Source organism: Carassius auratus, chromosome 29, assembly GCF_003368295.1.
Source record: "Carassius auratus strain Wakin chromosome 29, ASM336829v1, whole genome shotgun sequence".
Taxonomy (NCBI): domain Eukaryota; kingdom Metazoa; phylum Chordata; class Actinopteri; order Cypriniformes; family Cyprinidae; genus Carassius; species Carassius auratus.
The window spans coordinates 6,294,623-6,316,125 of record NC_039271.1 but is presented as its reverse complement, the minus strand read 5'-3'; the positions used below and the strand labels follow the sequence as shown (position 1 = coordinate 6,316,125).

Here is a 21,503-nt window from a genome sequence, read left to right as displayed (position 1 = left end):
TATATTTTTTTATTAATGTAGATAGATAGATATATAGATAGATAGATGTGTTATCCCTTAAAAATCATTATTTTATGACGAGGCTGTTTTTAATTTACTTTTTATATTTACTTTAATTTTCAAGTTTCTTTTTAATCATTAAAATAACTTGTAACACTTCACAATTTTACCAATCGTTTCCTAAACGATAACGTTAGTTAAAGTTTCCTAATGCTATATTGTGAAGTGTTACATTTGGTGATGTCATCAAAGCCTGGACTAATCGACTGGGGATTCGATCATGGGGGGGGTTTCTTTAATTAAGTGATTTTGTTAATTACTGATCACCTCGGCGAGTCTCACACCTTTGTCTCTGTCACAACACAAAGCAGTCAATTATTCAGCTGCTGCACAACTGAGAAAGTTTAATGGCACCTTCAGTTTCTCCAGACGGTCTGTGAATATAAAACAGCTCGTTTTGTTTTGTCTGTGCTCGATGTGACGATAAACACATCAGTCCAAATCTAAAGAGAGACCGTTTACTGTCTTAATGTGTTCTGGAGAAACTCTGTGTTTGTCTTCAGTATCTTTTATCAGAATGTAATAACTTTCTCCACCTTTGACTTTCCTCTCTGCCTGACTTCAGTGGAAGTCATTAAAATGCCTGTTTTTGGCAGCACAATGGGAGTTTTTCATCAGAATTACTAAATGAATCCAAGAGAGAAGTGTTTCTCAACAGGGGCAATATAACACTGGATGCTTTCTGGTTTAGAAAGAAATGTATGGAAATGCTTCTTGCTTGCTGATTGGCTGCGGTTGGTTTGAATGCCAAGTTTCTAAAGAGTTTACAAATGTTGTTTTGCTTCTTGGGAAAATAATGATAATGATATTTCAAGCTATGATGCATTCAGTTACATATACGTAAAATTATTCAATATATGGGTTAAAAACATGCAGTTCTTATTATAGCTGACACACCGAACTGACAAAAAATAAAAAACACGATTGGATTGATTAGTAATGTGCATTGCTAAGAACTTAATTTGGACAACTTTAAAGATGATTTTGTCAAATTTTCGATTTTTTCGCATCCTCAGATTCCAGATTTTCAAATAGTTGTATCTCAGCAAGATATTGTCTGATCCGAATAAACCATACATCAATCAAATTATTATTTATTCAGCTTTCAGAAGATGCATAGTTATCAATTTCAAAAAAAAAAAAAAAAAAATACTATCTCCACAATGCACCCCCCCAAAAAAAATCCAAGATATTCTAAAAAAAAAACATGATATTTTCTAAAACTAAGGGATAAATATGATCATTTTTTGCTGAAAGCTAATTGAAAACAGTTATATCAGAGCAGTAAAAGAGCTATGAAAGAACACAGTAAATTAATGGATTAAATGGATTAATTCTAAACAGGATTTTCATCAAGTCTCTTTAAATTTGGGGTAAATTTCAACCCCACCAAAGCTGCAGATCAGCACTGAAAATCACCAACACCATTAAAAACTCTTTTTTTTTGATCGATTTATTGGATCCTTGAGTAAAATCTAATGAGCTCATTCATTTGAATGGTATTGTGATTATGAACCAAAAATAATAATCAACTTTAATATTCAGTGAAGACGATCAGACTGGCTTTTATTTGATGGGGGGCGGTGAGGGACCTGGATAATGTGGTTGTCAGAATTATACCAAATTATCTCTCTCTCTTTCTCTCTGTGTGTCTCTCTTAACTTTGCCTTTACTTTCGAGTGAACTCAAGACTTCAGCCATGTTTTTCCTGATGTCTGAGAGCAGCACTGCTGTTACCTGCATACTATTTTCCATCTTATCTCACTTTTGAAGAATTAAAAGCCTATACTGTGCCATACGATCGTGTTCCAGACGCAATTCAGATTAATCTCGAGAGTTTGCATCACTGCTAGAATCGCCCGCTGTGCTAATTAGCGCGTGCACGTTCACTTCCTGTCTGTCTCATTACGGTTGCCTTACAGAACTCCACACAGAACGACGGCTCGTGATCAGCAACCCTGAAATTGTGCTTAATGAAGGATCAAATCCAAATCACCTTGATTATTGTTATCTGTATTCGCAATTATTATGTACCGCGGTAATTACATGGTACAGAATGATTACCATATGTGAATACCATAGTGTTTCAGATATCCTTGATATTTTGAAAAAAAAAAAAACATATTATCTTTTAACTCCATGACTTGATAAAATATTGCAATCAAATGATTAATTTTTTATTTTTTCGGTTTATTCAATTATTATTGGATTACCTAGAATGAAATACTATTTCTGTCTTTATACTTTAATGTTTCACGTTATTATTATTTGATTGACAGGTGATCTGACCAATCAGAATGCAGAATCCGTCCAGACAGTATTGCTGTTTCTTTACTCATTTGTTCTTGAGTGAGAGTGGTTTCAAAATAAATCCTACACCAATTTTTTTATTTCAGTAGTGTTTGAAATTGTGATTTTCTTGACTTAAATTAAACGTGTGTGTTGTTTTGGTTCCTTTTTAACAAGGATTCAGAAAAAGTCAAGAAAACAGGCCGAGCAAATATCAAGTTTGTAGTCATATTAGAGAGAACTGTGTGTGTGTGTGTGTGTGTGTGTGTGTGTGTGTGTGTGTGTGTGTATGTGTGTGCGTGTGTGTGTGTGTGTGTGTGTGTATATATGTGTGTGTGTGTGTGTGTGTGTGTCTGTCTGTGTGTGTGCGTGCGTGCGTGTGTGTGTGTGTGTGTGTGTTTCTTAAGTAGATCTGAAGGAAACATGCTGTGAAATTTCCCTCTTTCCTCCCGATCAGAGTCTGTCCTCCTCATTCGCTGGGAAATCGATGTTCGCTGGACTGCTATTAAGGGGAGTTTAATTGCAAATAAAAGAGGATTTATCACTGCTGCCTGTATGTAGAGGAGCACTGCTGCATTCTGGGTAATGAGCTGAGGGGGCGGACAGCGCTCTGCTTCACACTGATCCTCTCACTCACTGACACACAGATGTGCATCTGCTCCAAAACCTAGTTGGCTGCCTAGGTAGGCAGGATTTTAAGGGGGCACAGGTGCACTACAGCGACAAAGCTGATCTAAATAGTATAACTCATCTATTGCACACCATTTATTGCATGACTTCTGATTGATAGTTTTTTATCACCAGAAGATGAACATGGAAGAACATTTACCAGTTCTAAGACACTTTCTGTGTTTCCTCTCAGTTGGTGTGCTGCCTTTGAAGGGCGCTGCCTATGTAGACAGCACAGGAGTTGACTGGGTTTTGGAGCAGAGGTACAGATTGGGAGGACTTTTGGAGCTGCGATGCAGCAAATCCTGGAAGAGGCCTAGGAAGTGAAGTCTTGGATCTTTGCTTGTTTTCGCTGGAATGGTGAGTCTCTAAATAGTTTGGCGGCTGTAGAGGAAGTGGGCCTGCTGGAGCATCGCTAGCCTTGATGATGTTCTCAGAAACCATCTGAGATGGAAACAACAATCATCTGCTGTCAGAGCGACATATGTTCAGGGAAACCTGCAAGAAGGGGCATATATTGAGTTTGAGATACTTAATACGAGGGATCCAGACAGAAAAGTCCCTCGGCTGTCAGATAGAGATGCATGCAATATCTTGTCTTTATTTCAGTCTTCTCAGACCTGCTAGATGTTCTGTAGAATCACATTACACTCTCAAAAACAAAGGTTCAATAGAAAAACCTTCAATCCCATTGAAGAACCTTTCAGTGAGCAATAGTTCCGCTCCTTGATTCTGATTGGCTGAGCCGCATTCCAAGCTGTTTTAAATAACTACAAAGTAACATACAGCTTTGTTTATGTTTGTGTGTTGCTCGGCAACTGTTTCTGAGGAGTTACATTGTTTGGTGGAAGAATAGTTTTTTATTAATATCATTACACGTTATTTGTTCGGTTTTATTTTGTGAAACATTATTATATATATGGAATAACTTTTTTATAAAAGCAATTCCTAAAAGCTTCCATATTTGTCCACTATTGTGGACTGGAAAGGTTCTTCATGGAAACAACAATGCAAAAAAAAAAACTTTATTTCTAAGACGGTAGAAAAGCTAACACATTACCCTTCTAATCTCCTCCTGATTTAATGCAGAATATCCCTGGATGCTTCAGATGTTGTCCTCTCTGTAATCCCAGTATGGCATTATTGTGGGGTTTTACGGCTCGATCTGAAGTTAGAGAGCTGAGAAGTGAAGCTGGAAACTGTGATTGCTGGGTAAAACATGCCTGACAGCCCAGCGTTACAGAGCCCATGATAAATGAACAGATGAGATAATATTGGCCCTCGCAGTCCTGCACCGGGACAGTAACTGAGAATTGATTCTTTTATAAAGGAGCTGCTGCATTACCATACTGATGGAGCTGCATTTCACTCGCCCAGACGTTTTTAATGCACTGATCTTTTGTTGTGTGCACTAACAACTTCTTATGGCATCTTGTTTATTGCTGTGATGAGGAGGCGCCACTGAGCTCTTCATCACTCCCCAATTGGCTTCCTTAAAATATAACACGATGCCAGGATGTCTCTCGGCTAATGAGACCCTCTGGCTCCATGAGGGGCTCGCTGAAGAGACCTGATGATTAGTGTCTGGAGCACACGGGGAACCTTCTGCACCTGTCTGATTCTGACCCTAGTGAGATGCTGCGAGGTCTAATTGTGCTTCAGTTCTAATTTGGGCAAAACAAGGTGTCTTTGTGTAAAGGAAGAGGTGATTAGGCCTGAAAATGTTGTGGCTCACTGGGTTTGGATCACACACTCTTCTTGCCTGAGAAGAGAGACAATGAGACAAAAATGACTTTTCTCGTAATAAAAAAAAAAGAAAGAAAAAAAAATATATAAAGGTCATAAATGAGATCTAAAATCAGAATCGTGAGATTTAAACTGGCAGTTCTGAAATGAAGTGTAATTGCAACGTATTATTTCATAATTCAGTTTTTTTCTCATGATTATGAGTTTTCACGCAATTCTAAAAAAAAACTAGTCAGAAATGTGAGATATAAACTTAGAAAAAAAGTAGGAATTGTGAGAATTGTTTCTGACGAAAAATTTAAAAAAGTATAATCGCAACTTTTATGAGATAAAAAGCTTTAATTACCTTTATTTTATTCCGTGCATGGGGGAAATAAACCTAAAACCACAATTAATTTTTAAAAAATATTTTATTTTAGCTAGTCGCCAATGTATAATTAATTAATAGTTAAAACTGATGAAACTACAACAACGAAAACTCAAATTTATTTAGACTCTAAAAACATTAACAAAATTACTGAAACTTTAAAACTAAACGGAAAACAAAATAAAAACTTAATTTTACAATCTAAAACTATAATACTGTATCCCACAATGCAATGCACTTAAGTTGATCGTCAATTCCAAGCGTGTCAGTTCAAATGAAGGTAAAATCATCTGCAAATACTATTTTTTATATTATTATTATCTGACAGTCAATAAGCAAATATGTTAGACTAGACTAGATATGTTTGGAAAGGAAAAGAGCAGCATGAACATTCTCCTAAACGTCTCCTTTTGTGTTCTTCGGGAAAAAGTGAGTAATTCAGGTTTTGAGTGACATGATATTAATGAAAGTGTCCATTTCTGGCTCTGACCGCGGTTGTTCTGGGTCTGTTTGTTGGAGAAATGTCATCTCTGCGGCTCCTCGCCTCCTCTGGCCGCGGTTTCTTCACTTCTTCGCCTCTGTGGATGAATTTTGTGTCGCACGGCTTGCCAAAGTCACCGATAACATCCATGAGCAGGTGCAGTTCCACTGCGATATCAGATACAGGAGATCTCTGGAGCTCTGTTAGTAAACCTGAGAGAAACACACACACACACACACACACACACACACACACGGGCTTATCTGAGCGGATATGACAGGAAGATACCCCAGAGTGAGAGCAGTTTAATGGAAGAAGTAAAGTTTTGTTATTGGGGGCTGAGATAGGCTTTGTGATTAATTACATGTCTCTCTCTCTCTCTCTCTCTCTCTGTCTCTCTCTCTCTGTCTCTCTCTCTCTCTCTCTCTGAAGTGAAAGGCGCTGGCCTGTGACTAATATTTATGAGTCTCGGTCACATCTGACATTTCCCAGCACTTCTTAACTTCTGTTTTTTCTGCATCTGTTAAAAGTCGTTTGCATTAGTTTGTTTACTTCCCTCTTTTGCTGTGCACATTCATACACAACTAGTACCCGAAGTCCAGGGATGGTAACAAAGAACAAAAAATTAGAAAGCTAAACAATGTATTTTTGAATATTTTGGGGTAATCATTTATGCATTTGAAAACAGGGTTTTGCTTTAGAACATTATTAATATTTAAAACTTATAGTATATACTATTTGAGTGTGGGTTTTATGGTAGATTACTGGTTTAAATGAATCTAGTGAAAGGCTTTGTTTATTTCCAAAGAAAACTATGAAACGGGAAATGACAGCAGAGAGAAGTCAATGCTCATGTTTGTGTCTTAAAAGATGCTTCAAAATATCAAAATATTTTATTTTAATTATTTTTATTTTTATCTTAGTTATTATAAATTTTTATATTATTTAATATTTTAGTATTAAATTTTTTTTTTTTGAAAATCCCAATGTATTAATGTTAATAAAAATATATTTTTTTTATAAAAAAATATATATATATAGTTAACTAAAATCTAAAATCATTTTTTTTAAATCTTGAATTATATTTCCAAAAATTATTTACAACATTTCTAATTTAGTTTAATTCATATCACTACAATAATTAAAATGAAATAAATTCAAATACATTTTTTAAAAATTCTAAAAAAATACTCAAATACTAAAGATGCTAAACCTTGAACTAGAATCAAATATATATATATATATATATATATATATATATATATATATATATATATATATATATATATTCAAGCTGTAAGAATATGATATAGAAGAAATATGATGTAATATGAGTTTTTATTATTAAATCTAATTGTTTGTTCCAAATGCTATAAATATGATTTTTTTCGAGAACGAGACATTCCTAAGAACTTCTTAATGGGATTTTTGAAGGATTCTCTTGTAATCGTGACAGTAATCTGACAGAACGCAGCCGGCCGTCTCGAGATCTGTGTGTTTTTAAGGAGGATCTGCTTGACTGAAGGAATAACAGTTTGAACGTGATGTAAAACTCACACCTGATCCCAGAAATGTGAATAATCTCTCCGGCACGCTTTCTCTTCCTGTGCTAATAGTCTGGAAACACCATCCTCGGACCTAAAAATGCATCCTTCGGATGCTTTTGGTTTCACTGGAAGCTTCTTGGAAACCCAGATTAAATCAGTGTTTTTCCATTGAAAATATTTTGGGAGCCAGAGGCACAACTCCATGTTGTTGTTTTCACTTGGTTTATATGCCTCATATTTTCATGTTCAGGTGAGAGTTCAGCTGAATTATTATTTCTGAGGTATTATTGTGCTTTTCTAAGCCGTTGGAGTTTCACCAGCTGATAAAACGGGGCAAATAAATCTCATAAAACATTGAAGGAGCGACACAGAAATACAGGAGCGCAGCTAAAGCCACTACAAGCTTGGCTTCATAAAGCTGTCTGGCCTTTCTTCAGATCCGTCTTTAGAGATCAGCCGTTAATACGCCGTCTGAGCTTGGTTTGGGAAGTTTGTGAGGGTCAGAGATGCTCCTTGGCTTCTCCTGATGAATGTTGTGCGAGATCCAGACTGGCGCTTTGCGTTCATGCTTCACGTGTTTCCCCGAGGCTCAAGAAAACCTTCACAGCTCCACCGAGAGAAGAAAAGAGATTAAAGATATTAAATATTCCAAATACATGCACTTTTATAACAGACGAGTGAGTTTCGAGAGGTCATATTTGACTTTTTCCCGGCTGAAGTTCACTTATAGAAGCAAAAACAGATGTAAAATCATTTTTGACCTGCTTTCAGACCCTTGCGTTAATTAATTAGACTGTTTATGTGCAGCTTTATTCTCTACATGACCTGCTTCTGGACATGAGAGACTTCAGATTTGAGTCTTAATTAATGTATATCAAATATTTATAAGGCATAATGTTCCATAAGTTCACTTTAAGAAAGTTGTTTGTCCTGACGTTTATATAACTATTAAAAATCATTAGTGAGAGTTGTGAGAATGTTTCCTGTTAGCTGGGAAAGAACCAGCGCAGTGATGTCACTCTTAGAATGTTTGAGCGTGTTGCTAAGTAACAGGCTGTCAATCAGAAACTCCCTCATTGAGTACAGTGGCATTCGAAAGTTTGGGAACCCCCTGCAGAATCTGTGAAAATGTGAATCATTTTAACAAAATAAGAGAGATCATACTAAATGCATGTTATTTTTTATTTGGTACTGCCCTGAATAAGATATTGTACATAAAAGATGTTTACATCTAGTCCAAAATACTTTTTTCTTTTTTTATATAAACCCATTCAAAAGTTTGTGAACCCTTGGTTCTTAGTACTGTGTTCTGTTACCTGATGATCCTCGACTGTCTTTCTGTTTTGTGATGGTTGAGCATGAGTCCCTTGATTGTTCTGAACAGTTAAACTGAGCAGCGTTCTTCAGAAAATTCTGTAAGGTCCTGAAGAATCTTCAGATTTACAGCATCTTTGCATATTTTAACCCTTTCCAGCAGTGACTTTATGATTTTGAGATCCATCTCAAAATGGGGGGTGAAAACTTTTGAACGAGCTCTTAATGCATCTTGTTTCCTTCTGATCATGCAGGTAACCATACACAGTATCAAGAACCAAGGGTTCACAAACTTTTGAATGGGGTTATTTTAAACGGTTTCATCTGTCTCTGTTTCTGCTGTTTGTCTGCGTTTAGAGCTCTCTTCGTCTGAATTAATAATGGAAAGCAGTTTAATGCGCCACTGACTGGTGCTGTTTTCAGCCTCTCTGCTAATAAAGGCTCGTGTTTGATCAGATAAACATCCTCTCCGAGTGCAGTCAATTTGTTTTCTGTGAGAGCGTCTTCATTCTCTGCTGTAGGAACAGCAGGAGACTCTTACCTTTAGACTTTAAATTGGAAAAAAATAAATAAAAACAACAACAACACATATTTATCAATGCATGCTGTCTAAAATATTTTCATAAGTTTACATACCCCTTGAAGAACATTAAAAAGGTTAAAAATTTTAACCAAATAAGAAAAATCATGAAAATTGCATGTTATTTTTATTAAGTACTGTCTTGAATAAGCTTTTTTAAACATTACAGACATTCATATATACTCCACAAGACAAAATAGTAACTGGATTTATAAACATGATCCGGTTCAAAAGTTTACATACCCTTAAATATTAATACTGTGTGTCATTTCCTGGATGATCCACTTTTTCAAGATACTACTAAATAATAAATAACATGCCATTTTCATGAGCCAACTTATTTTGTTAAAATTATTAACATTTTGCATATTCTTCAAGGGGTATGTAAACTTATGAGCACAACTGTGTATATAAAATATAATTGAAATAATATTCATATGTATAAATGAATTTCAGTGAAATGCATTATTAAAATAACATATACAAGCAATGTATAATTGTATAATATAGAAATATATTATTTAGGTTAATATCAAAAAATAATAATATAATAAAACAAATGTGTAAAGTGAATTTAATGGAGCGTGCCAAATTTTACAAAATGTAAAAATCCCAAAAATGTTAAATATACATGAACATATATGTGAACATTTGGGCGGCATTATGCAAATATTTCCACATAGTGATGTAGAGATGTGGGGGCGTGTCTAAACGAGGTGTTTTAGGGGGCGTGGCAGGGTCTTAATTACATAAAGAATATCTCTTTGGGTTTGAGTCTTTGCAATCTTCTTCATGAACTAAGAGCTTGTAACACTCCAACGAGAAAGAAAAAATGTAATCACATCACATGACCTCTTTAAACAGCACCGGCGTGCATCCAACGTTTCATCTGACAGAGCACAAATAATCAGCATTCATCTCATGTTTGCTCTAATGTTTCGGAGAATTTGATGATGTTTCATCAGCAGTGCTGAATTGAGTCTTAACCACGTCCCATTTCGCGCGCTTTCTGTCTCTGTCTCGCTGAGTTTAATTGCCTTCGAGCGCGCGCTCCTGCAATTAAGCTGTCAGGCGCTCTCTCTGGACGACCGTCACCTCGCTCCAATCACACTCGGTGCATTTACTCCAGTCTGTGGGAAAGCGTGGCTGTCCAAAACATATTTCCATTAGTGCGATTATCCCACGTGCGTGCGTGTGTCTCTGCAGATGCGGTGAAGTTAATGTGCTGTCAGTCAGTTCAGTGTTTACTGTATGAGCTCATGTTTGACCACACATACAGAGTCAAGTTTACTTTCCTGAACGTCACTTCTCAAGGTTTTGTTTTATTGTTAGAAGCAAGAAGCATCGGTTGATTTTAGCTGCTATACAGTAGTATAGTTTACACACGCTCTAGCTGTTCCAATCATACGTGACTCTGAAGCACAAAAGCGATACTTTCAATATTTTTGCACACCCTCAGATTCCAGATTTTCACATAGTTGTATCTAAGCTACACATTGTCTGATCCTAATAAACCATACAAAAAGCATATTAATTCAGATTTCAGAAGATTTTCAGAAGACTTTGCTCCAGAGTCACGTAAGTATAGGTAGATGCGCTGTTAGCGGCCATATTGAAAAGGTCAAAACCAGTCCGTAAGTTGCCTATATGAATATCTAATTGACTTAAGCAGGTAGTTTTGTTAAACTAACACAATGCAAGATGAAGCCGTTAGCTAACACAACATTTAATAGTTGCTATAGTTTAAAATGATAAGGAGAAGATATTTTAAAGGAAGTTAGTGACCAAACAGCTGCTGGTAGCCAAAGACTTCCAAAGTATGGAAAAAAATACTGTAAATATCCTCTTTCTCACTTAACAAATATACGTTTTAAGACCCTTTTGCTAACACAGCCGTTATATTTAAATGTTACTTCTCGGAACATTCAAAATGTCCCATTTGTTTTCGGATGATAAAGGAACATTCCATTTGATCATTTAACAGAATGTCATGTTCTCCGAACGTTCCGAAACAAAAGTAACATTTAAAAAACTCTTGATGAACATCTAACTAAAATGTTTCAGGGAAAAACATTCCATGAATAATAATGACCTGAAAATAATGTTTTTGTTCTAATATTATCAGAATGTTATTAAAGGCCAGATTTTTTGTTGATGTTACAAACTTTTCAATTCTTCAACTTAGCAGCTCTCAGTCTAGTTTCAATAAATGCATTTTTGTCCCGGAGAGGACGATTTGAGTGCTGAACATTACAGTGTGTTTTATAGTGCACTGAATTATTTAATTTGATACGATTTTTCATCTGATTACTGCACTTTTATCTCCGGAGAGCTCTGTTTTCCCTGCACACTCTCTCTTTGTTCTGTCTCAGAGTTTCATTGCTGTGATTCATGGCCATTCGGTCCCTGAGCCGTTATTCAGAGACTGTGGGAGAAACCCAGAGAACAGAACAGCAGTCCAGCCTTCACCAGCATCAGCATCATCATCATCACGTATCTGTGACCCCAGGTGATCCAGAATCTCTCCTCGCATTCTCGAGTTTGTGTTTATTTATCTCATCTGGGCCCTCGCTGGTGCTGGACGAGTGTGTGTGTGTGTGTGTGTGTGTGTGTGTGTTGATGTTGACTCTTCCACTGAGAAACACTATTTAGAAGCTACTGTTTTTCACTCGGTGTCCCAGTTCACATCCTTAAGCTTCACTGTGCACATAGTTTAGAGGATATAGGATGCTATTGGGACATACTCTTTCAATTTTTAAAAAGCAGAAAACAAAACGGAAACATAATAAGGTGGCAATAATGTTTGTAAAAAGAACAAACTAAGCAAACAAGGAATAAAATAAAGTACAAGACATATGCCATAAAAATGAATTTAGAGACTATAAAACAAAGTCCTCTAAAATAATGAACAAAAGTTCTTCCAGTAATTTTAATAGTAAGTTTGTTCACAGTTATCTGGTCTTTAATAACGCTCTTAAAAAGTTCATCAATCTTGGAATGTTTTTTCTTTTTTTCATGAAACATTTGACTTTGATGTTTATCTAATGTTTTATATATATATAAATATATAATAACATTATTTTAGAACGTCCAGTTTTTAAAATGTTTTAAAAATGTAATTTCTTGGGTTTTTTTGTGAATATTAAGTAAAAAATGTAAATTATAATTTTGCAAACGTCACGAGAATGTTACTTTTGGAAGTTCTGAACATTTTGAAACAAGTTGTAACATTTAACATTGTTACATTTAAAAAAACGTTATCCAAGTGAAAAAAAACAACTATACTTTATTATATTTGTAATATATTCCCTGTTTTAATAGCACACTGCAAATCTTTAAATATATCAAAAGTGTACTAGCAATCATGCCTATTTTTACAATACAACTTTTAACACATTTTAAAACAATTCTAGTTTCGTATATTTTCTAAAAATATATTTTACAAAATAATTTTTATTATATTTATTTGCACTTTACAAAAATATATTTTAGGAATATTTTTTAGCTGTGTACTTAAAGTGATCATTACTTCATATACTTTCAAAGTACATTATTAAATAACCTGAAGTTGTAGTAAATTTTACGTCACATTTTTGAGCAAATTTTAAGTTTACTTCTTCATGCTTGGATTCCAGTTCATTACTTTCATTGTTTTCAGAAAGTAATAAAACAAATAAATAAAGCGAATGCATTATAAAGTGTACAGTAAAGTAAACACTGTCTGTATGAACGTCCAACTAAAATGTTTAAAAATATCCATGAATGATTTGTAAATATGTTTTGAGAACATTATTAAAGACCAGAAAACTCAGAACAAATATTCTATTAATGTTACTGAAAAAAACAGAACTTTAAGAGAACCTGCTTTGAAAAGCCGTGTCTGTGGATCAGATTGTATGTGACAGACAGATGATTTACCGTATGCAGGGCTGGTGTCTTAGATGTGGTTCTCCATCGCGCTCTTTTACTGGGTTTAAAAGCAGATAAACCGGGGCTTTTATACACAACATCACGGAGCAGCAATTACAGCTATTCAGAGACACAAAGCCAACAATCGCAGGACATTTACATATCTGAGGTTCACGGCAGCAATTACTTCAAGAGGCTCAGAAGAGCGCCCACCTGGATTCAAACCCAAATAACAACTTAAAGTATTCTCTGAAGAAGAGAGTCCCGCATTAATAGACAGAAACATGCTCCTGTAGCGACACCAATGGGTCTCAAAACACACATCAGGTGCTCGTGGATTCAACTGAGATCAGACGATTCTCCCGAGATCTCGTGTGTCTCCTCTCGAGTTTCGGAAGAGATCTAAACCCTAACCCTAACCTCCATAACTGTGCTCGGATTGACCAAGATCACAAAGTCAAAGATGTCTCATCAGATGATCTGTTGTGTGAAAACAGTTGACTTATTTGTTGCAGCACTTAATTTGTTTATAGCCTTGAGAGTTATTGAACTGAACTGAATCAACAGAACTGAATTAACGACTCTGTTGGTTTCTATAGAGCTGGTTTACAGCTGAAATTGAGTTGATCTCAATGATTGAACTTTATACCATTGACACTCTTATTCAACTGTTTTGAACTAAACTGAGCTGAATAATGACTCTATTGTCTTCTATTAAGATTCTAATAAGTTTGAGAGTTATTGAACTGAACTGAATCAACATTAAAACTGAACTGATCTGAATAACAACACAGCTATCTTCTGTAGATCTGCTTTTAAAAGTGAAATTTTCATAATTGATCAATTTCGCAACATTGGTATAATTGATCCAAACTGAATCAACATTGAACTGAATTGAGCTCAAAAGATGCTTTAGAACTGAAACTGAATTCGCTTCTAAACATTGACACTGTTGTTGGGGAGAATTGAATCTGGATAAGGACTCTATTGTCCTCTGAAGAGCCGGTAAATTAAATTTCTTTCATAATTTATTAGTTTCGCATAATTGACACTTCCTGCAATAAACTGAATCGATAGTTGAGCTGAATATTAAAGACAGTTGTCTCCCGAAGAGCAATTTTTTTAGAGCTGAAATTCAATTTGTTTCGTGATTGATGAATTCTAGAAACATTGACATTTATTGAAATTAATTAATTGGGCCATCTTAGATGGATAATAAAGAGTGCTCATATTTTCCTGTGGACTCATGTGTAATGGTAGGACTCTCATTCTGACGGCACCCATCCACTGCAGAGCATCCATTGCTGAGATACTGATGCAATGCTGCATTTCTCCAAATCTGACGAAGAAACGACTCTGGGATGAGACTGAGAGTAAGAGCATTTCAGCACATTTTCATTTTCTAGTGAAATACATCCATTGAAACTTTCCATTGCACAAAAAGGTTCTAAGCTGAAAAAGTTTATTTAGATTTAAAAAAAAAGTCTTTGGAAGGCCAAAGGTGATGTTTAGTGGCTTCACACAGGTGTAAAGAATAACTTTAAACAGCAACATCATCCACTAACAAACACAATACTGCTTTTCTTCATCTTCAGCTCTACATCTAAATGATGTTTCTGCACCTTTATTTACAAACAGTTACACGTCTCTAAGTGTCCCCGAGATGCAGTGTGTGAACATGTGGTGAAGTTTGAGATGCATCTGTTGCTGGACTCTGTGTGAACCTCAGATTCTCCTGCAGTCCGTCGCCAGTGAACACAGCCGTTAGCTGGAACAACAGTCTCTGAATTCCTGAACACTGAGACTGTTTTCACGCAGCACTGGATGCTGATGTTAAATATCCTAAAAACATTGCATCCCCTCTAGATGATTTATGTGAAGCAGTGTGTGTGTGGATTCATCCTGGTAACAAATAAAAAACTTTTCATTTGAGGCAACCTCAAAGGGAAAGATTATATGTAAATTAAACTTCATTATCTACTAATTATCTTTGGAGTAGAGTTATTATTACTATTATTGTTATTTTACATGGATTAAAGAATAGCTTTAATACTTTGGGTTTATAATAGCTGGGGTTTGTAATCCCAGATATACTATTAGGCTTAATACTATTATTATTATTTAGTAATATTTTAAATTTGCCCAATTTACTAGCATGTTTCTAGTGTGATTAGCATGTTACTAGCATGCAGATAGCATGAGTAGCAAGTAACTAGCATGTCATCAACATGATTAGCTAATTACTAGCATGTTTCTAGCATGATTAGCAAGTAACTAGTATGTCGCTAGCATGATTATAAAATGACTAGCATGTTTTTAGCATAATTAGCATGTTACTAGCATGTCATTTACATAATTAGCTAGTTACTAGCATGTTGCTAGCATGTTTCTAGCATGATTAGCAAGTAACTAGTATGTCGCTAGCATGATTATAAAATGACTAGCATGTTTTTAGCATAATTAGCATGTTAGTAGCATGTCGTTAACATAATTAGCTAGTTACTAGCATGTTGCTAGCATGTTTCTAGCATGATTAGCAAGTAACTAGTATGTCACTAGCATGATTATAAAATGACTAGCATGTTTCTAGCATGATTAGGATGTTACTAGCATGTCGTTAACATAATTAGCTAGTTACTAGCAAGTTGCTAGCATGTTTCTAGCATGATTAGCATGTTACAAGCATGTTGCTAGCATGATTAGCAAGTAACTAGTATGTCACTAGCATGATTATAAAATGACTAGCATGTTTCTAGCATGATTAGGATGTTACTAGCATGTCGTTAACATAATTAGCTAGTTACTAGCATGTTGGTAGCATGTTTCTAGCACGATTAGCATGTTACAAGCATGTTGCTAGCATGATTAGCAAGTGACTAATAACTGGTATTTCTGATCAAATCAAAATCTTATTCATTAATTTTAGTTTGTAAGTGAATTGTATTTACATTTAAATTTAATATTGTAATTTATTTTTTTGTTTTATTTATTAATTTATTTATTTCAGTTTTAGCTATTTAAAGTTAAACAGAACAAAAATGAAAAATGTGGTCTTGGCAACAAACTGGAATAAAATAAGTTAATATAGGCCTGGGTTATACTAAAAAAAAAATCTATTTTTATATATTTTATTTTATTTCATGTTAACACCCCATATATAACATGGCTGATCTGGATACCACAGAAAGCTGGTTCTGATGAATTTGGTGAGAAAAACAGGCAGATTGTCTTTTGATGATCTCCAGATGAAACACACACACACACACACACATTCCAGCCCGTCATAGAGGGAGGAGAAACAGGTATTATGTTAAAGGAAGAGGGAAACACGAGACTAATGGGGCCAGACTCTCTCTCTCTCCCCTTCTCTCTCTCTCTCTCTCTCTCTCTCTCTCTCTCTGTGGTCTGTGAGCTTCTGTTTGTTGACAGCGGAGTCCCTCGGCCGGACTGAAGAGGAGAAACAGGATGACAGCTCTCTGGATTGTGTCTGTGTCTGCGCTGATGTGTCAGATGTCCATCACTGCGTCTCTGCACTGGAGGAAAGGTACAGCAGGAGACACTTACACCACGTTACATCTCATCACACACTTAGAGATCTACACACTTCTGCTTAAACGCTTCAAATTAGTTTTGTGGATACATATAGCATGTGCCAACAGAGTTGAGAAACATCTGTATTCGTCACGAGCTCATATTTCATTAGAACTGAATATGTGTTCTCCAGACTTTGGAAGACAATTCCACTTCTTAATCTCACAATTCTGACTTTTTTTGCACATCTCAAAAATTTGACTTGTTAGATATAAACTCACAATTGCACGGAAAAAGTGTGAGACTTGTGGGATTTTAAAACAACAGAATTTAACTTTTTATGTTAAATTAAAATAGTGAGATTTAAACTAGTTCTGAGAATATTGTAAGAAACAAAGTAATTGTAATGTAATTGTTTTATACAGGCTTCCAAACCAGAGTTATTATGGTTAAATAACACTCAAAGCACTTAGAAAAGAACAACTTTGGCTTAAATGTTATTTTTATTTTAGAGAGTTGCCAAGAAAAAAAAAGTCAAGTGTATTTTTGGGAGGTTTCACTGTTTTTTTATAACTGCAGACTCTTACAAAGATGTAAAAAATGTCCTTTAATTAAAACAAAGTGCTAATGTTTCGGACTGTGAGTGTGTTTTACTGTGAAATCGATGCAGAAACATTCAACTAAAATACTTAATTGGCTCTTTAAGGCCTTTTAGATTCACTTTATGCCTCTCAACAACCCTTTTTTTATTATTTCTTTATTAGATTACAATTCTAAAAAGTTTTCTGGGTTTTTAAAAGAGTAGTTCACCCAAAAAGAGCAAATTCGGTCATTAATTACACCCTCGTTTATCTTCAGAACACAAATGAAGATATTTGCGATGAAATCCGAGAGCTCTCTGACCCTGAAACAGAAACAGTGACACAACTGAAACATTCGAGGTCCAGAAACTTCTTAAGGACATCGTTAAAGAAGTCAATGCGAGCGTAATGTTGTGGAGCTACGAGAATACTTTTTGTGCGCAAAGAAAACAAACGTAATGACTTGAACACAGTTGTGCCGCACAATATCTGTAAACGATTCAGTTAAATCGAAATCTTATAGACGAGTTGATTTTTCTTTACCAGAGTTGTGAGATATAAGCTGGGAATTGCAAGAAAACAATATAGACTCAAAATTATTATTATTTTTTTTTTTTTAATTGCATCTTTTTTTTTTACATTAAAACTGTCATTTTCTGCCAAACACTGAAATTAATCCACAATGTTCTCAAAACATTAGCACAACATCATCATCTATACATTGTTCACGGAACGTTTTCCTGAAACGTTTTAGCTGAACGATACATTCACAGAACGTTCAAACGCAACGTTCCAAAAATGTTCGCAACAATGTTTCAATGGAATGTTGCCTTCGCATAAACAAGAGAAAACTTTCACGGAACATTCAGTGAAAAACTTCTTTTTAACAAAAAGTTCTGAGAACAGATTTTTGTTAGCTGGGAAAGAATAAGTCACATTTGATGCTTGCAGTGACCATATTTCTTCTTAGTTCTTAATATACATTTTATATTACATTTCATGCTAATGTTTATTGCTTTATTTTAGTGTCAGTATATCATAAAGTTTTAAAAAACAAAAAAATTTTAAAGCTGTATTTTACTGTATTTTTCACGGTAAAGTTCTGGCTGTTTTACATTAAACTGTCGATCTCAAACATCACTGTTCGCTTTAGTCTGAGAATCTAACTGTGCTCTGCTGAAGTGAATCACTGAAGAGAATTGAAACCAGTTGACCAAAAGAGCTGGATTTGATGTATGTGATCAGTCACGTAACACATTACCCATGATCCTCTCTGTCTCCCAGTTCTGTTCCCATCAGCCTCCAGAGTGAAGCGAGGGACGCCAGCGCTGCTCAACCCCACGTTTCAGAAATCAGCGGAGGACGCCAGGCTTCTGTACGAGGTGCGGCCCACGCTGAACAAACCCTCTCAGAGACACAGATGAGATCAAACGAGTCTTACACACATTAAACAGCATTTATAACACACCAACTTCTGTAGAATGATCTGATTCCAGAGAGAAACTGAATGTTTCTGTCAGACTTTGTACGTTGTCTCACATGCTTCTTCTAGAGATCAGGGTTATTACGGTTAACCATAAAAAAGTGTTACTTCAAAATAAAATAAACGTTGACTTAATAAAATAAAATATTAGAAAACGTTTGATTTCAGCTGGTTATAGTTAAGTAAATCAAAACAAAAATAAATAAAAATATTTTTTTCTTAAAATAATATATATATATAAGAAATTGGTTTTATTTCAGCTAGTTTCCAATGGAAAATTCCTGATTTCCATTTGGTTTAACTGATGTAGTAAAATAACTAAAAAATAAAAAAAAAGATTTACAGACACACAAATATTTTTTTTAAAATGCTAAAAGCTTAACTAAAATGAACATGGATGCAAAAAATGATAATAATAATAAAAATATAATTACCGTATTTTCCGGACTATAAGTCTGACTTTTTTTCATAGTTTGGCTGGTTCTGCAACTTATAGTCAGGTGCGACTTATTTTTTAAAATTAATTTGACATGAACCAATAGAAAACATTACCGTCTCCAGCCGCCAGAGGGCGCTCTATGCTGCTCAGTTCTCCTGTAGTTTACACTGAAGACATAGAGCGCCCTCTCGCGGCTGGAGACGGTAATGTGACCTCTTGGTTCTTGATTCTAAATGAATGCAACTTATAGTCCACTGCGACTTATATTCCGAAAAATACGGTATAAAAATATGACTGATGTTTCTCTAAAGAGCTGAGGTGAATCTGAGGTGAATGTCTTGTTTGTTGCACAGGTGTTGTGGTCCGGAGGGTACATGGACGCGGTGAACGGGACGCTCCACATCTCCGATCAGGAGCTGGCGTCCATGAGAAAGCTGGAGGTTCTGGAGGTCCTGTGTGAGGACGTGCTTCCCAGAAGCCTCTCTGAGATCCAGCGGCTCAGTGCTCAGCTGGAGCTTCGGCGTGGCTCGCTCCGGATGGATGACTTCGAGCGCACCGTCCTCACCATGGTGTACACCGCCCAACAGCTGCCACACACCAGCCCCGGCCACCAGAGGGAGCTGTGGGCCAACACACTCCTACGACTCTATACCGCCATCAGAGGAGACCTGCGGCCTGCAGAGAATTAACGTCCTCTGAGACACATTTACACAAACAGATTGGGAAGAAGAAAGACAAACACTGTAGTTATAATATTGAAGATCCACGGATGAAAGTTTAGTACGGATGAAGTTACACCATATTTTAGATTTGACACATTTAATAGGTGTGCAGTATTATTTAAATTATATGAATTATGTGTTATGTTATCCTAAAGAAATGGTGGTTTACTTCGGAGCATTAAAAGTGGAACTCATTATTCTCACATAGTAGGCCTTTATTTGTCACAAATACATTTCTTATCTATATTTTTTAATTCGTTTAATAAAACAGCATGCATTTTTGTCACTTACTACTTTGTTATTCATCATCTGTCCTTAGATATTTGTCTTTACACTGATTAAGAAATTGTTGCATGTTTTATAAATTATTTCCTTTATTTTAATAAAATGTGAGGCACTGTATAATTTCATTCCTATTATTTAGGCCTAAATAAAACAAGAAACGAACAAATGTACTTGTGCAATAATATTTTACTTAACCTGCTTTATATATCTTTATTATTTAATGCAAAAGAGATTTATTAAAATAAGTATATAAGAGTCATGCATCCGGTTTATCTTGACCAAGAACAACTAATGACCATGAATTTGAGCAGCATCGGCCGTTAGATCATTTTAATCCTCAAATAGTCTTCAATGTCCAGCTTATAACTGCATCTGTCCTGGTTGGAGACTTGTAGAGATTAACTTTAATGAGGATCCTATGCTGTAATTGAAAAGAAATGTTCTTTATTATTATTCATATTCAAGAGTTTGTGTGAAGATATTTAATGTGCATGCATGACAGGACAGGGATATATTATATATATATATTACATAAATAAAATATTTTAACATGATAAAATAATGAATCTGTAAAATAAACATTTATAGTTATGAGAGCAGTTTCTTAATTCTGTAATATATATATATATATATTTTTTTTTTACTGTGTAAAATGTTCTTTACATTGTTTAAATGGTGCTTTTTTTGAGAACTGATCACTAAAAGATTCTTTAGGGAACCAAAACTGGTTCTTCTATGAAATGGCTGTGAACACAAGCTTTATTTGGAAATGTAAAACCAGGTTCCCGAAGCAGAAGCGCTGACCGGACTGGACTTCTCTCGTCATGCTGCGGTCAGATGAATATGTTTGCATGAGTTCACCTTCACAATGACCGATCAGTCTTTGCATTAACGTGTTGTTGGTGCAGGTGATGGCACATTATATACAGAATGAGCTCCGGTGTCATTCCCCTGAGATAATGCATCTCCTAATATAATCATTATCACGTCCTTGACCGTGTTTCTCCTCGAAATATTCCCTGTGGCACATCTAAACCTGCTCGGATGAGATCTGTGTCTAGGAGAAAAACATGCAGAGAATGTGACTGATATTACAGTTATTAAACGAGCCTCACATGAGCCAATAAAACACTGGAGGTTTCATTTCACCTGTGTTTTATTGAACACTGTAGGCTATATTTCAGCTTCGGCCGCCTTAGTAAAAGTGTTAAGACACATTTAAGAGACAGTGATGATGAAGATGATGATGAACAAATGATCAAAACCCAGTGCATCCAGGCTCAGGAATCTTCAAAGCGTTTGTCATGTTTCAACAGCGCCATCCACAGGATACGGATATCATTACAGTTACAGATAAGTTTTACTGCATTAAAATAGTTATTGGAAACTTTATATATATATATATATTCGAGCATAATGTCACTATTAAAATATTTCGGTTTTCATATCAGATGATGAACATGAACATATAACATGAACTTGCATGCAAGTCGAATTAAT

At 35.4% G+C, this 21,503-nt stretch overlaps 1 protein-coding gene across 1 annotated transcript; it reads left to right on the top strand.

The window, feature by feature from the left end:
• Positions 1-16,269: 16,269 nt before the first annotated feature.
• On the top strand, positions 16,270-20,153 carry LOC113048562 (protein FAM180A-like). The gene is made up of 3 exons (XM_026210440.1): positions 16,270-16,506; positions 18,359-18,456; positions 19,350-20,153. The coding sequence occupies exons 1-3, from the start codon at positions 16,428-16,430 to the stop codon at positions 19,683-19,685; spliced, it is 513 nt and encodes a 170-aa protein (XP_026066225.1). The 5' UTR covers positions 16,270-16,427; the 3' UTR covers positions 19,686-20,153.
• Positions 20,154-21,503: the final 1,350 nt, after the last annotated feature.